The 14,297-nt window shown below is 32.0% G+C and overlaps 6 protein-coding genes across 6 annotated transcripts; 3 read left to right on the top strand and 3 right to left on the bottom strand.

Annotated features, from left to right (window-relative positions):
* Positions 1-1,622: 1,622 nt before the first annotated feature.
* Positions 1,623-2,993, top strand: PRO2 (glutamate-5-semialdehyde dehydrogenase; the record flags this gene model as incomplete). The annotated part of the gene is made up of 1 exon (XM_064856762.1): positions 1,623-2,993. One exon carries the CDS (start codon positions 1,623-1,625, stop codon positions 2,991-2,993), a length of 1,371 nt encoding a protein of 456 aa, XP_064715895.1.
* Positions 2,994-3,415: 422 nt separating this feature from the next.
* On the bottom strand, positions 3,416-4,351 carry MAK16 (ribosome biosynthesis protein MAK16; the record flags this gene model as incomplete). Its single annotated transcript, XM_064856763.1, has 1 exon — positions 3,416-4,351. The coding sequence occupies one exon, from the start codon at positions 4,349-4,351 to the stop codon at positions 3,416-3,418; it is 936 nt and encodes a 311-aa protein (XP_064715896.1).
* Positions 4,352-5,086: 735 nt separating this feature from the next.
* On the top strand, positions 5,087-7,609 carry LDB19 (Ldb19p; the record flags this gene model as incomplete). Its single annotated transcript, XM_064856764.1, has 1 exon — positions 5,087-7,609. The coding sequence occupies one exon, from the start codon at positions 5,087-5,089 to the stop codon at positions 7,607-7,609; it is 2,523 nt and encodes an 840-aa protein (XP_064715897.1).
* Positions 7,610-7,910: 301 nt separating this feature from the next.
* Positions 7,911-10,184, bottom strand: PWA37_000074 (uncharacterized protein; the record flags this gene model as incomplete). The annotated part of the gene is made up of 1 exon (XM_064856765.1): positions 7,911-10,184. The coding sequence occupies one exon, from the start codon at positions 10,182-10,184 to the stop codon at positions 7,911-7,913; it is 2,274 nt and encodes a 757-aa protein (XP_064715898.1).
* A 1,735-nt stretch (positions 10,185-11,919) lies between these two features.
* On the top strand, positions 11,920-13,410 carry GSH2 (glutathione synthase; the record flags this gene model as incomplete). Its single annotated transcript, XM_064856766.1, has 1 exon — positions 11,920-13,410. One exon carries the CDS (start codon positions 11,920-11,922, stop codon positions 13,408-13,410), a length of 1,491 nt encoding a protein of 496 aa, XP_064715899.1.
* Positions 13,411-13,666: 256 nt separating this feature from the next.
* RRT8 (Rrt8p) lies at positions 13,667-14,188 on the bottom strand (the record flags this gene model as incomplete). The annotated part of the gene is made up of 1 exon (XM_064856767.1): positions 13,667-14,188. The coding sequence occupies one exon, from the start codon at positions 14,186-14,188 to the stop codon at positions 13,667-13,669; it is 522 nt and encodes a 173-aa protein (XP_064715900.1).
* Positions 14,189-14,297: the final 109 nt, after the last annotated feature.

Raw genomic sequence — 14,297 nt, forward strand, 5'->3', positions numbered from 1 at the left:
CGCCGTGTCTCGAAAAACAAAATTTGGTCTTGAATTTTGATAGTGAAACAGTTTGTGTTTGAGTTTTGTATCTGCTTTGTGGAGAGAGTTAAAAAAACAGAGTGAAGAATAGTTGAAAAAACATGATATCCTTGCAATTGGGTGTGTGACTAGGGGAGGGTTGTTCTTCTTATACTATTTTATGTCATCATGGTTATTCACACTTATTCTGGAAATACAGAGGGGGTGTAAATTGAACCATTGGAGTAATACAGTAGCATGATGATAAAGATTAAGCTTGATATGTAGTTTCTATGATGCTTGTGTAAAGTCATATTGTCATGTTGTTTTGCAAGAAATTTACTAGTGTTATTTCTAACTCTTAATGGTCTAGAAGTTGGAATTAAAGATTGATTCTTTCTATCTACATTTAGTAATAATAAGAAATAAGATCATATTTTTTAGGTATAGCACATTCTTTAATAAAAATTTGCATTGGTTATTCCTAATTCTTGATGATTTTTTAACGTGTTTGAATATATAGGTTATTTTGATAGCAGTATATGCTGCAGGCATACATATATATATATAAGGTATACTTTCTTTTTCGATTTTTTGTTTATCTAGAGTTTTGTATTAAAAAGAATGGAAAATATTTTTCATATTCATATATTTGTACTGCTAGATAGAAGCTTGATTGGTGGTCGAAACAATTTGTATCACAAAGTTTAGCTATACTTTTTATGTTGTTTTTAAATTGTTAAATTTTTCTTTTTTTTTTTGACAATTTATAATAATAAAATATACCTCATGATGAGTCTTTTTACTAAGGATATGGAAAGATCTAGTAAAAGGAGTACAGTAAATCCCTCTCCAAATCCTATAACTCCGTAATTAAACTCGGTATCAAAGTGAAGGAGTACTAGAAGCTTAAATTCTTCCCTTCTCAATGGTAACAGGATCGTTACAAAAGAAACACTAGGTTTTGAAATGACAGAAATAAAGTACAAACAAAGAGGTTGGTAGACCAGTTTCTAAATTGTTCAAAAAAGTCAACATTCTCAAGTTCAACACCATTTCCAGTAGATATGTATTTAGTGAAATTGAATATTTTGAAGTGTTCTACTTGTTTAACAGATTATTCGAATATGGGTTTCCGAAATTTGTTGTATCAAGTTTTTAAATCAACTATTTGCCAAAATATATTCAATAATACACGAATCCGTAGAAGCAATTATATAAGTTTATATACATATTTTTAGATTATAATATTCTAGAAAGAGTTACAGAAACCCATATCGGTAAAACGTTTACAAATTGTCTTACTCTTTTCTTTCGTTTTTCCTTATTTTTCCCTTTGTATGTTTATCTGAAGATCATTAGTTTTCCATGACTAATTTTTATTTTAACCACTTGCCATTACAAAAAAAAAAAAAATTCCTGATTTGATGATTGAATTGCTCGAGAAAAGGGAAAAAAAAACTTAGAAACATATAAAAATTAAAGAAAGGGTGAAAAGAACGACTTTTCACTAATTTGTATAATGCAATAGTGTTTATGAAAAGAAAGATATCTGAATCGTTTTGTTTACATAATAATACGTTAGGATTTGGTTTTGTTCCATTCATAGTGAAAGAGTAATCATGTCTACAGCTGAAGAAATTGCAAAGAAGGCTAGGGTTGCTGGTAATGTTTTAAAGACTCTATCTAACGAGAGTCGTTCTTCAATATTATACAAAATTCATGATGCTTTAAAGGCAAATGCAGAAAAAATTGAGGCAGCTAATAAGATAGATTTGGATGTAGCTAATACCTCAGGTCTTTCTCCATCATTAATAAAGAGGTTGGACCTTTTCAAAGGTGATAAGTTTGATACTATGCTGCAAGGCATTAAGGATGTAGCAGATTTGGAAGATCCAGTAGGTAAAGTCAAACTGGCTAGAAAACTAGATGAAGATTTAGTTTTATATCAAGTTACTGCACCAATTGGAGTGCTTTTGGTTATTTTTGAATCACGTCCAGAAGTTATTGCTAACATTACAGCCTTATGTATTAAAAGTGGTAATGCAGGTATTTTAAAAGGTGGTAAAGAATCCGTCAATACTTTTAGGGAAATGGCACACATTATCAATGATACAATTGCAGCTAATGTCGACAACACAGGTGTCCCAGTAGGTGCTGTGCAGCTTATCGAAACCAGGCAGGATGTCAGTGATTTATTAAGTCAAGACGAATATATTGATCTGGTTGTCCCAAGAGGATCTAATGCATTAGTTAGAAATATTAAAAACAGTACAAAGATTCCTGTTTTGGGTCATGCTGATGGAATTTGTTCTGTTTATGTAGATGAGTATGCAGATATTGAAAAGGCTAAAAAAATTACACTTGATGCTAAGACTAATTATCCAGCAGGCTGTAATGCTATGGAAACACTTTTAATTCATCCAAAATGTAATCAGTGGTGGGAGGTTTTAGAAAATTTGTCATGTAATGGAAATGTTATGTTGCATGTCACTAAAGATGTTAAAGAAGCATATACTGCTAAATTAGAAGAATTGAATAGATTTGATGATGCTGTTAGTTCCAAACTAGTAGATGTAAATGAAAATGAGGATTTTGACAAGGAATTTCTAGCTTTAGAATGTGCTGTCAAATTTGTGAATTCAACACAAGAAGCTATTCAACATATTAATTTACATTCCTCTAGACACACAGATTCTATCGTTACAGAAAATAAAGATAATGCAGAAGCTTTCTTGAGAGGTGTTGATTCATCTGGTGTTTATTGGAATGCTTCCACTAGATTTGCAGATGGGTTCAGATATGGTTTTGGTACAGAAGTTGGTATTTCTACTTCAAAGATTCATGCTCGTGGGCCAGTTGGGCTGGACGGTCTGGTTATTTACCAGTATCAAATTAGAGGTAATGGTCAAGTTGCATCTGATTATTTAGGGGCAGGTGGTAACAAAGCCTTCATTCACAAGGATCTTGATATAAAAAACATTAGATTATAAAAACATCACAAATCATAGGAGTTGAAATGTATATATTTATATATATATGATATACAAAATGAATTGAGTGTTTTGGATATTTTTAGGTGTTATTATTAATAGATTGTTGGGTAAGATCATTCATGGCCCAAAATAATGTCGCTGCTCTTGTAACTTTATAACGAAAATATAGGTTGTAATATGATATTATCAGACTTTTTTGTTTATTAAAAATAGTTTACACATGCGTATGTAATAAAAAATAACTATTATTTTGAAACATGATTATTTAAGACTATCTATAGTATGAATGTAAAATAATATTTTAAGGTTTTCTATAGAAATTTGTAGGTATTTTTTTTTTCAGAATATGATGATATAATTTACAAAAAAAATGACAATATATATTATTTTGAGAAATTATTTTATTTTCCTTGAAAAATCTAATGAGCCAATCCTTCTTCTGCAGGTTGTAATTCTCTTTCTTCTTCAAATTCAATTTCAACCTTTGGACGTTTGTTCTTTTTTGTAGTAGATTTTTTACGTTTCTTAGATGAGGAATTGTCATTACCTTCCCCTTCATCTTCTTCACTGCTACTACTTTCATCTTCACTAGTACTTTCATCCTCATCAGAAGAGTATTCTCTATCAGAATCAGCTAACCATTTCTCTAATTCTTCAGGATCCACATATTCATTTTCTTCATCAGCTGCTACATATTCAACTTCACCGTCATCAGATTCTTCTTCCCAATCTTCTTCTTCCTCATCTTCCTCCATTTCATTCTCTTCATCCAATTTACCAAGAATTTTCTTCCATACTTTTTCATCTACATTCAATGGTTTATCACCATATGCTCCACTCTTCAATCTATCCAGCAATTCCTTTTCAATAGCCTTTTCGATCTTGGCTGCAGCAAGTGCTTTTCTTTCTCTATTAGCTTCTCTTCTCTTTATTTTTGGTGCAACACCAACATAATGTCTTTCTTCTTCTCTCATAACAAGACGTCTTTCTGTGATGGCCACTTGAGTCAATTTAGTGAATCTCTGTTTACATTTATGACGAAAGAATTTGTTCCAGTGTAAAAGATGTTCGTCTATTTGCTTCAATGCTTTAATATAGTTTTTGGAAAGTTTAATCTTCTCCCATAATTTAGCCGGCGTATGTGCTCTTTCTGGCGTTTTGATGTAAAGATAAATTCTTCCATTATGCGATCTAACAGTTGCATATTTGGAGTTTGCTAATGGACATGATTGTCTGGTGCATAAACCGGTCACATTATATGGATCTCTACAGAAGATTTGACCACTTGGAGTTTTGATTCTGTGAGAACAGAAACTTTGGTTGATTACTTCCCAAACTATATCATCAGTAGACATTTTTCTATTATTGAAATGTTACTTATTTAGATCACTTAAACTTAGATTGAAATAATTGTTAGATTCAATATATTAACGGTAAAAGGAAGCCAACAAAGAACTCTTTAACTTTGTAACTTCGTGTCCCTAAGTAATTCACCACGACTCGTATTTCCTACAATATATTCACAACTAATAACCAAGTATTAAAAACTACTTTATCATGTTACTAACAAACGAAAATTGTAAAAAAAAAATTGCATAAAGCTCATCGCAGAAAAGAAATGAAAATTTTAAAGAAATTTAATGTCACTTTGCACGTCTCATCGCTTTGATAAAGCCCTAAGTTTAATTTATCAACCCTAATCTGGAATTTTAACCCTAAATTTATTGTGGTAGGGTTTTCATTGGTTTTTCTGTTTTTTGGTTTTATTTTTTCGTTCTTCATTTCCTTTCACTGTTTTTGGTGGTTCCGTTTTTGCTTCAGTGCAAAGATTGTGAAATGTTATGTTGAATGTAAAGATGCAAAAGAGGTAAAGGCTTGATAATATCTAGTTGACCTATTAAAAGGACTTTTAAATAACTAATCTATATCATATTTAAAGACAGAGCAACTAAGAAACCCTCATAATCAGCAATATTATAAATTTATCCCTTAATAGTTCGAGAAAAAAGAATACTCTTTAACTTTGTATCTGTTGGCCCCTCCCTTTGTATTTTGTTTCGTGTTCTATTTCTCTTGAAGCACTACTAAAGATGGTTTTTTCTATGTTGCATTCTGTGTCTTCAAAGTCTGACCATGTATCAAATGAAGATGAAAGACCTGCAACACCTGGATCACATCCTATCGAACTATCAATTAATATCGAATCACCGCCGTGTGTCATGTATGGAAACGCTACAGAATCATCTGGTGCTCTATTGTCTGGGTTATTGAATTTAAAAGTTAAAGATCCTTATAAGAATAATGGTTCTATAGGAAGATCAAATTTAGGAAACAATAATATATTAAATGTCAATACGTCGGCTTCACTGAACTCAAGCTCTTCACAGTCTGGTTCTATTAATATTTCCAGCACAAAGAGGAAAAGTGGACTTTTTACAACCTTTTCAAGTTTGTCAGCATCTACTTCTAATAACCAGTCAATTAATACTATAAATTCAACAACATCAAATTTTTACAAATCTAATTCATCACAAATATCAAATCAAAAAATTTTAGAAGGTTATACTAAGGTCCCAATAGTTAATGTAACACTTAGTTTTGTACAAACTGTTTATTACAATAAACCATTTCTACCAGATTCACAACAGATTCAAACATGTAATAACTGTAGGAAAAAAATTACAAATATGAAGACATGGAATATCCAAACAGAGATAATAAATAAATCTGTTGGAACACATTCATATCCGTTTTCTTATTTAATTCCAGGCTCTGTATCTGCCACATGCAGGTTAGGTGAACATTCAGAGACACAAGTTAAGTATGAATTAATTGCATCTGCCTCATATGTAGATCCTAAAAATAAGAATTTCAATGTGAGTCGTCCAAATAAGAAAGATTTGAAATTATTGAAATTAATTATGCCTATCCCAATTACTAGAAGTATTCCCAGAGGACCGGATAAGAATTCATTAAGAGTTTTTCCACCTACTGAATTAACTGCTGCTGCAGTTTTACCAAATGTTATATACCCAAAATCTACATTTCCCTTAGAGTTAAAACTTGATGGCGTCTCTTCAGGAGATAGAAGATGGAGAATGAGGAAATTGGCGTGGAGAATTGAGGAAACTACAAAAGTACGAGGTTATTCATGTTCGAAACATAAACCAAATTTAACGCAACTTGAAGAAGATGTGAGAAAAAGAGAATTAGAGAGAAGCAAGAAACCAGTACAAGCTATTAAGAGATATGGTGATATCGGTCCACAGATTAAAGTTACTGTTGCTTCTCCAGACAATTTACCTATGAATATTAATAATATCCCATTGTCTAATAATGGTTATCCAATTAGGAACACTAGCAGTAATAATGTTAATGAAAATCGTGATTTGGCAGCTACTGAAACAACGACAACAATTTCCAGGTCTGATGTTACAAATAATCCAAGTTCATCTCGGCCATTCAGAAGGCGAAATGCTAGGGGTATGCAGGATACTGATGATGATGATGATGGAACTAATCAAGGTGAAAATCTCTTTATTCATCCTAGTGATGATGCATTAAGACAAGAGATATTGCAACAGCAAAGAAGGATAAGAGAGGAGCAATTAAAGAAGGAGTTAGCTAAAAATAACAGCATGTTGTTCACTGAGGAGGTTAGAGTAATTTCAAAGGGGGAAGTGAAAAATGGTTGGAAAACAGATTTTGATAATAATGGGAAAATTGAATTGGTAACTGATATAGACTGTATGTCATTAAATTCAGGGGTTGGTAATCCTATAATTTTTTCTTCGACCTCAAGGCCATACATTGATTCACATAAGAATATTATTAATGTTGCATGTGACGTTCAGGATCCCAATTTAGGAATGTATGTGTCACATATTCTTGCAGTAGAAATTGTGGTAGCAGAAGAAACTTTACAGTATGCTAACGGTCAACCAATAAATAAATCTAAAAATAGATCACAATCAACATCTAAGACATCTGCGCCTGAAAATGATGCTGATCAAAGATTAGCAGAATTGTCTCCTTTGTTTGCTAATATGAATGCCCCAAAGGCAAGACCTGTTACAGAAGAAAGTCATTCAACTTTAAGTTTAAAGAGAAGTATATCAGGTGATGGCTCAGGTTCAAAGCATCCAAATGGTCAAGTGATACCTAAGATTGTAAGTGTACCTACGGGAGCGGCTCGTGTTTTAAGAATGCAGTTCCGTTTAAATATAACAGAAAGATCAGGGCTTGGTATATCTTGGGATGAAGAGGTCCCACCTATTTATCAAGATGTAAAACAGGCAGCTCCGCCAACCTATGAAACTACTGTGGCAGTTCTACCATCGTATACTGTGGATGGAAACGAAGAAGCAAGAAACGTGAGTGAGCAACAAGTTAGTGGTTTGATTGCTATAACACCTCCACCGATGGCACATCACTCATCATCAAATCAAGGTAGTACCTTATCTGCAGTACAATCCCCACAATTAGAAAATATTATTAGTGTTCAGGGTCGCATTCCTTATAGAAACAGTATATTGACACCATCTACTACCACACAAGATTTAGGGGTAAGAAATATTTCTAGTATATTAAATACAGATAGAATTACTCAATAATAAACACAAAAGAGATTTATCAATTTTATATAACAAAAAAGAATGAAAGGATGGTGTTAAAATGTAGATAAGTAAATAAATGGTTAGTGAATTAATTAAATATATGTACGTGTATATGTATGTATGTAATATGTAGTATTAATCCATATATAATAGTGGTTGATTGTAATAGTAGGAAAAAGGATAGTAATCGACTTAAATTAAAAATAAAGTAAATTGTACCAGAAGTTGACGGTTTTATTTTATTTTTGGTTTAATTTGATTTACTTAACAGTTTTTTTTAAAAAATTTTCAGTCTTTCTTATGGTTTATCAGTGATGGTCCAAGAACCTAACCAGTTCAAGTATTGGAAATCACGGTTTGGACCCTCCATACCAAATGCTATTGGAGAAAAGTAATAGAATCCACTAAGTAGCATAATAAAATAAGTGACGAATATACCATATCTCAATCTTTTTGATAATTTCTGCAAGAATATAGTTGGAGCCTTCAAAAGAACATCGAAATAATAAGCTAAAATTATCAAAGCAAAGTATAACGCTGGTAAATAATGATGGACGTAAGTAACTCTTGACATGATAACAAATGGCATGAAATGTAAACCCCAACCCAGTAATGGGTAGAACCCACCCATTTCAAAGACATTAGCATCGTCTGATGTTTTGAAAACAGGTAGTTGTCTAATCCATCTTAGGAATAAAGCGACCACAGTGAACATCATAGCAAAAACAGATACAGTAGAAGGCCAAGTGGAGAATGGTAAACCTAAAAGATAATACTTTAGTACATCATCACTCCAACCGTTCAATCTTAGACCAATATGTAAAGTTGGCCATTCCCATGCGGAAGAAGCTAAATAATCGAGTTTCTCATGATCTGGAATTAATGCATTATTGGTTGCCATCATAGCTAAGTTCAAATGGATGAAATCTTTAATAAAACTAGTTTTTGGATATCTGAAGTTTTCGTCAGGTAATGGTAATTTGTCATTGGTATGAGTTTCAATGTTCCACCAAGTTCTCTTATTTCTCTTAAATGGATTTTTAACACAAGCAACTTCGAACTGTCTGTACCCCCATTCAGGTAGATGGTTACCAGTTTGAGCCAAATAGCAACCAAGTCGTTCACTTTTAATACGGAATGATGTAGTCAATGGATGTAATTGGGTTTTGTCTTCAGAACCTCTTTGATCGACAATCTCAATAATCCAATTATCGAATGGATCACCATTTTCAACAGAACCATAACCAGAGACCTCGAATTCGTTCTTACTTATTGGAGCAGCAATTGGGTGAGTATGTAGATTCTTCTCAGTTAGTCTGTGGAGTAATCTATAGGAGCCACCTCCATTAACATATTCAATTTCAGTTTCATTTTCTGACCAAACTGGTAAACTTCTTGCTCTTTGGAAAATCCAATCATTATTTGCATCGTTGTGTGCATACGTTGTAATCTGTTGTTGATTGGAACCATCAGGGTAAGTTTGGATATGAGAATGTAACAAGGCACCACCTAAAGCTTGATTTTTGATGGAGACTATAGAAGAACCAATGGCAACGTTACGTGGACCAATACCTACTTCAGATCCTACTAAATTAGCTTGAAATAAAGATGACATATTGGCATCACCCGTACCAGAATGAGATAAAAGAATGAAATGGATCTTAAAACATAGCAAAAAGACTAAGATTGGAAAAATAATTAATCCAACGATTCTAGCCATCCAATGGCTAACGTATTGTTTCCATGAAACAGATTTATCACCTAATAATTTCCAAAGATCGATGACGGTGTAGATACCAATTAAAGTGATAACAAAAAGACCAACCATCTTAACGGAGATAGCACAACCCATTGTAATACCTGTTAAACCTAACCATTTGTACCATTTTCTAGAGAAAGGCTTTGATCTTTGGTTATGGAACATGACAAAACAATAGAAGGCAGCGACAGTAAAGAAAAGTAACATAGAATCTAAAAGAATGAATCTACCCAAAGTACAATAAGTAGTTTCAAAACAAACTAAAGAGGTGAATAACCAAACTACAGGCAAAGAGAAACCAATGGCCTTTGCAGTGTAATAGGCTATGGGGACACAAAGGGATGAAAATGCGGCGTTAAATATTCTCATTTTAACGTAGTCAATATAGTCTGGATAAACTTCACCAGATGGGAAATCCCAAGACCCGTTATAACCTGCAATAAAACCAGATAAACCGACTAACATTTTACCTAAAGGTGGGTGAACATCATGATAAAATTCATGCCTTAAATAGTAAGAACCGAATTTACCAAAATGAGCCTCATCCCAAACAACATGGTTATTAGCTCCAATTTTATACATTCTGACAAAGATGCCGAAAAGAGTAAAAACAAATGGCATAATTATTGGTTCCCATTTGTTGGTAAAACAAAAAGAGCCTGACTTTGAAGTATCTTTAATAGTTTCGTCATTATCTGCGTTTTTTGTATAGGATTCTCTTCCATTATTGTGTTTATTCTCTAAAATATTCTTAGATCTTGAATGGAGCCCATCTTTTTCAGCATTGGGCTCGAAGGAGGTAGATGTAGCCATTATTCTACTTAAAAACAAAAAATCAATTTATTTAAAAGAAGGAGATAGATAACAAATATATATAGATGGATATATATCTGTATGCAGATAGGTATGTAGAAGGATAGATGGATAGGTGAGTGAGTGAGTAGATAGGTGGATAAGTAGACAGGTAAATGGATGTTTGTTTATAGAATATCAAAATTTTTAATTGACCTATGCAAAGTAGTAATTGATAAAAATAAGCCAAACCTAAAAAATAGCATAAGCAACCGCGAGTAAAATGAATAATAATTATAATAATAATAATAATAATAATAATAATAATAGGGAGAAGGAGAACAAGAAAGAGAGTGGTAGTTGGTTATGTTGGTATTTCTTTTCTCCATTAATTTTTCAATGTTTCAATATTTTTTTTTTATTTACTTATTTTTTTTCTCGAGAAAAGAAAAATTCGCAGAAAAGTCAAAAAAAAAAAAAAAACTGCCGTGTGAAACGAGAGAAACTGCGGCTCGAGAAAATTCCAATACTATCGTATGAAATGACACACAGAAGGAATGAAAGAAAGAAAAAAACGGAAGAAATTATTTTTTAGTGTTGTTTTTATTGGTTTCTTACTATTGCTGTTATTGGCTCTTCTGGGTTGTTCACCGTTATATAAACATAAATACACGTGTATTGAACAAGTGCCTGGTATCGTTTCCACCTTATTCCGCTGGTTAACTGGGGGGTTATCCTTGCGTGGATCCTGCAGTAACAATAAAGATGCGATCGTTTGAATAAACTCAAACTAGCAATGTCCAGATGGTTACATGTATCAGTATCAACGGGAAGGTTCCCCTTCATACTGTTATATGGCAATAGCAATGTTCTAATATATATATATATATATATATATATATGTTGCTCTGAATTACCCCCTTACTAGAGTCTGTCTATTTCTTTTTTTTTGTTCGTCAATTGGCACGGGATTCTAAGAAGCGGGAACACTATTGGTTTTCATATTAATAAAAATGAAACCTTCAACCAAGTGTTGTCGTGATACTACACACATTATATCTGTTTACATCTAAATGATTGTCATTATCATGAGATATGAATGGATTAATTTTCCCAAGAATAATAATCAAGAAGTTTATACATATTTCCCATACGAGATGGCAACAAAGTCTCCTCTTTCATTTTTATTATATTTTTTTCTAATAAAATCAAAATTGTGAATCCCTTTGTTGTTGTATGTGTTATGTACCTAACATTATGAATATGGGAAAGGTACTTTCTTAACATTCTATAACTTTTGATTTTTCTTTTTTCCTTTCTATCTTGTTGTATACATATTCTCAGATCGTTTCTGATAATTACTGTACAGTGACACACCTTGTTTCTTCGTTCATTATTTCGTTCATTGCGGTTTATGTTGAGAATTAATCCCATAACTTTGTCTTTTGCAAAAAATTTATTAGCAGGAAAAAAAAAGAAAAGAAAAGAAAAGAAAAAATTATTGTATTGTGTCATATTCTATTCTATTTTATTTTTTTTTTTATTCTTGTTTATTCCTTATGAAACTTCTTCGATGCTTATCTGTTGACTAAGCACATATGTGTCTGACACCACAGATATATACATGTATATATCCGCAGATATTGCAGATACCCTTGCACTTATCAAGTTTTATATATTTTTACTCTTACAATTTCAATCGTAGTATAGTGAAAAATAAAAAAATAAAAATAAAAAAAGATAATTGAGTATTAAAATGAATATTACTGGTGCTGCTACAAATAAAGTGCAACACGGTGAATTTCCTAGTGTTAGCAAGTCTTTTATCGAATCAGAGATCATTCCAGAATTACAGCAATGGTCTCTGTGTAATGGGTTAGTCTTAACCTCGAATGATGGCAACGGTAATGTCGCTAAAGTTGCTCCAACAACTGTCTTCCCAACTCCAATCCCACGTAAAGCTTTCGAACAAGCCAAGCTTTTACAAAAGTCATTTAATCAATTATATGCACAGATCTCGAATTCAGAATGGTTGGTTGAAGAATTAGAACAATTAGCTGCTGTGGATCCAGAGTTCACCGGCAAATTGTTTAAACTTTTTAAAGAATACACCTTAAAATCTAAACAAACAACTAAATTCGGTATCTTTAGATCAGATTACTTGGTTGACCGAAAATCTCAGTCTATCAAACAAGTCGAATTTAACACTGTATCTGTTTCATTCCCAGGTTTATCTAGTAAAGTTGGAGAATTGCATTCATTCTTAAATGCTATGGGTAAATACGATAACAAGGGGGATCCATTTTATCAAGCAGGAGAATTGCATGTCTCAGAATCAATCGTCTTTGTGGTTAGAGGTATTGCAAGTGCTATGAATCTTTATCAAGTGGATACTTCGAATAAAGTTAGAGAACAAGATGATAAAATTGTTTTGTTTGTTGTTGAAGAAAATGAATCTAATTTATATGATCAAAAATTGATTGAATATAATTTATTGAAAATTTATGGTATTAATTCTGTTAGATGTCCATTTAAAGATATCAAAACTCACTTTGAATATAGTACCGAGAATAAAAGGTTGATTCATAAAACAACTAACCGCGAAGTTGGTGTTGTTTACTACAGAACAGGATATGATCTCGCTGATTATATTGATACTTCGGCATGGGAAACTCGTGGTTTCTTGGAAGAATCATATGCTATTAAAGCACCAGATTTATCCATTCAATTAGCTGGGGCAAAGAAGATTCAACAATCTTTGACTAGGGAATCCATCATATCTAAATATGTCGATGATTCTATTGTCAAGAAGCAATTGATGGAGACATTTGTTAAGATTTACCCATTGGATGATTCTTCAGAAGGTTTGAAAGGTCAAAAATTGGTAATGGAAACTCCAGAAAACTATGTTTTGAAACCACAAAGAGAAGGTGGCGGTCATAATGTTTATAAAAAAGATATTCCTGAATTCTTAAACAAATTACCAAAGGAACAATGGAAGGCATACATTTTAATGGAAATTATTGATACTGCTTCTAGAAAGGAAAACTACATTGTTCGTGATGGTAAATTATCTAGTGAACCAATTATTAGTGAATTGGGTATCTATGGTACCATTGTCTTCGATAAAAATCATATTTCTAAGAATGATTATAGTGGTTCTTTATTAAGATCCAAATTAATGACTTCTAACGAAGGTGGTGTTGTTGCAGGTTATGGTTGTATTGACAGTATGTATTTGTTCTAATACAAAAACAAAAAAGTTGAGAAGGATATTAAGTAAACTGGATCTGGTATTTAACAATATTATGTGTAACTGATTAAAAGTCTAAAAAACAAGATAAGAGAAATGAACAAATTAATTTTGTAGATAATATTAATGTAGATAGATAAATATAATAGGCATATTTAAAAACTATAAGCTAATAGAATAAAACAAGTAGAGAAGCATAGGTTAGTTTATATATTATATATGTTCAACATTTATTATCATCTCTTGTTTTTTAATTTTCTTTTTTACTTTTTGTTTTATTTGCTATATTATCAGATTCTAGAATATTAGAAGCCCAAAGAGCTCCTGCTACAACATTGCTGATCATTGTAATAACAGAGAATAATGGAATGGAGTCAAGTATACTGATTATTATACCAAATATAATAAAATCACATTTATTCATTAGTTCAAATTGTTTAATTTGGTTCTTTGACCAATTTTGTTCTTTAAAGAAGGGCTGTAAATATTTTCTTGTTCTGTCATTAATCCCAAAGATATCGACAATAAAGGGACCTAGTAAAGGTATAAAAGAAAGAAACATCAGAACCATTTTAAATGAATATTTTCTAATCCATTTTAAGAACTGAATTATCCACCACCAATCATTGAATTGTTTATTTAAATTTGGATTTTCATAATTTTGGATCAAAATTTGATGTTGTGCGGACTTACACTCAGAGATGGTTAATTTATAAATTTGCCAATTTAAATTTGGGAGTAATAATTTCTTACAAAGGTGATTACTTATCATATTAGAGATTAAAATCCATTGTATATGTAATAAAAGGGCACCTAAGGGGCCTAAAAGAATAACACTTAGTCCTAGCCCCCATGGTATTATGGCGATATAAAGTAACGTT

Source organism: Arxiozyma heterogenica (assembly GCF_036370985.1).
Source record: "Arxiozyma heterogenica strain weizmannii chromosome Unknown scaffold_11, whole genome shotgun sequence".
In the NCBI taxonomy this organism is placed as follows: Eukaryota; Fungi; Ascomycota; class Saccharomycetes; order Saccharomycetales; family Saccharomycetaceae; genus Arxiozyma; species Arxiozyma heterogenica.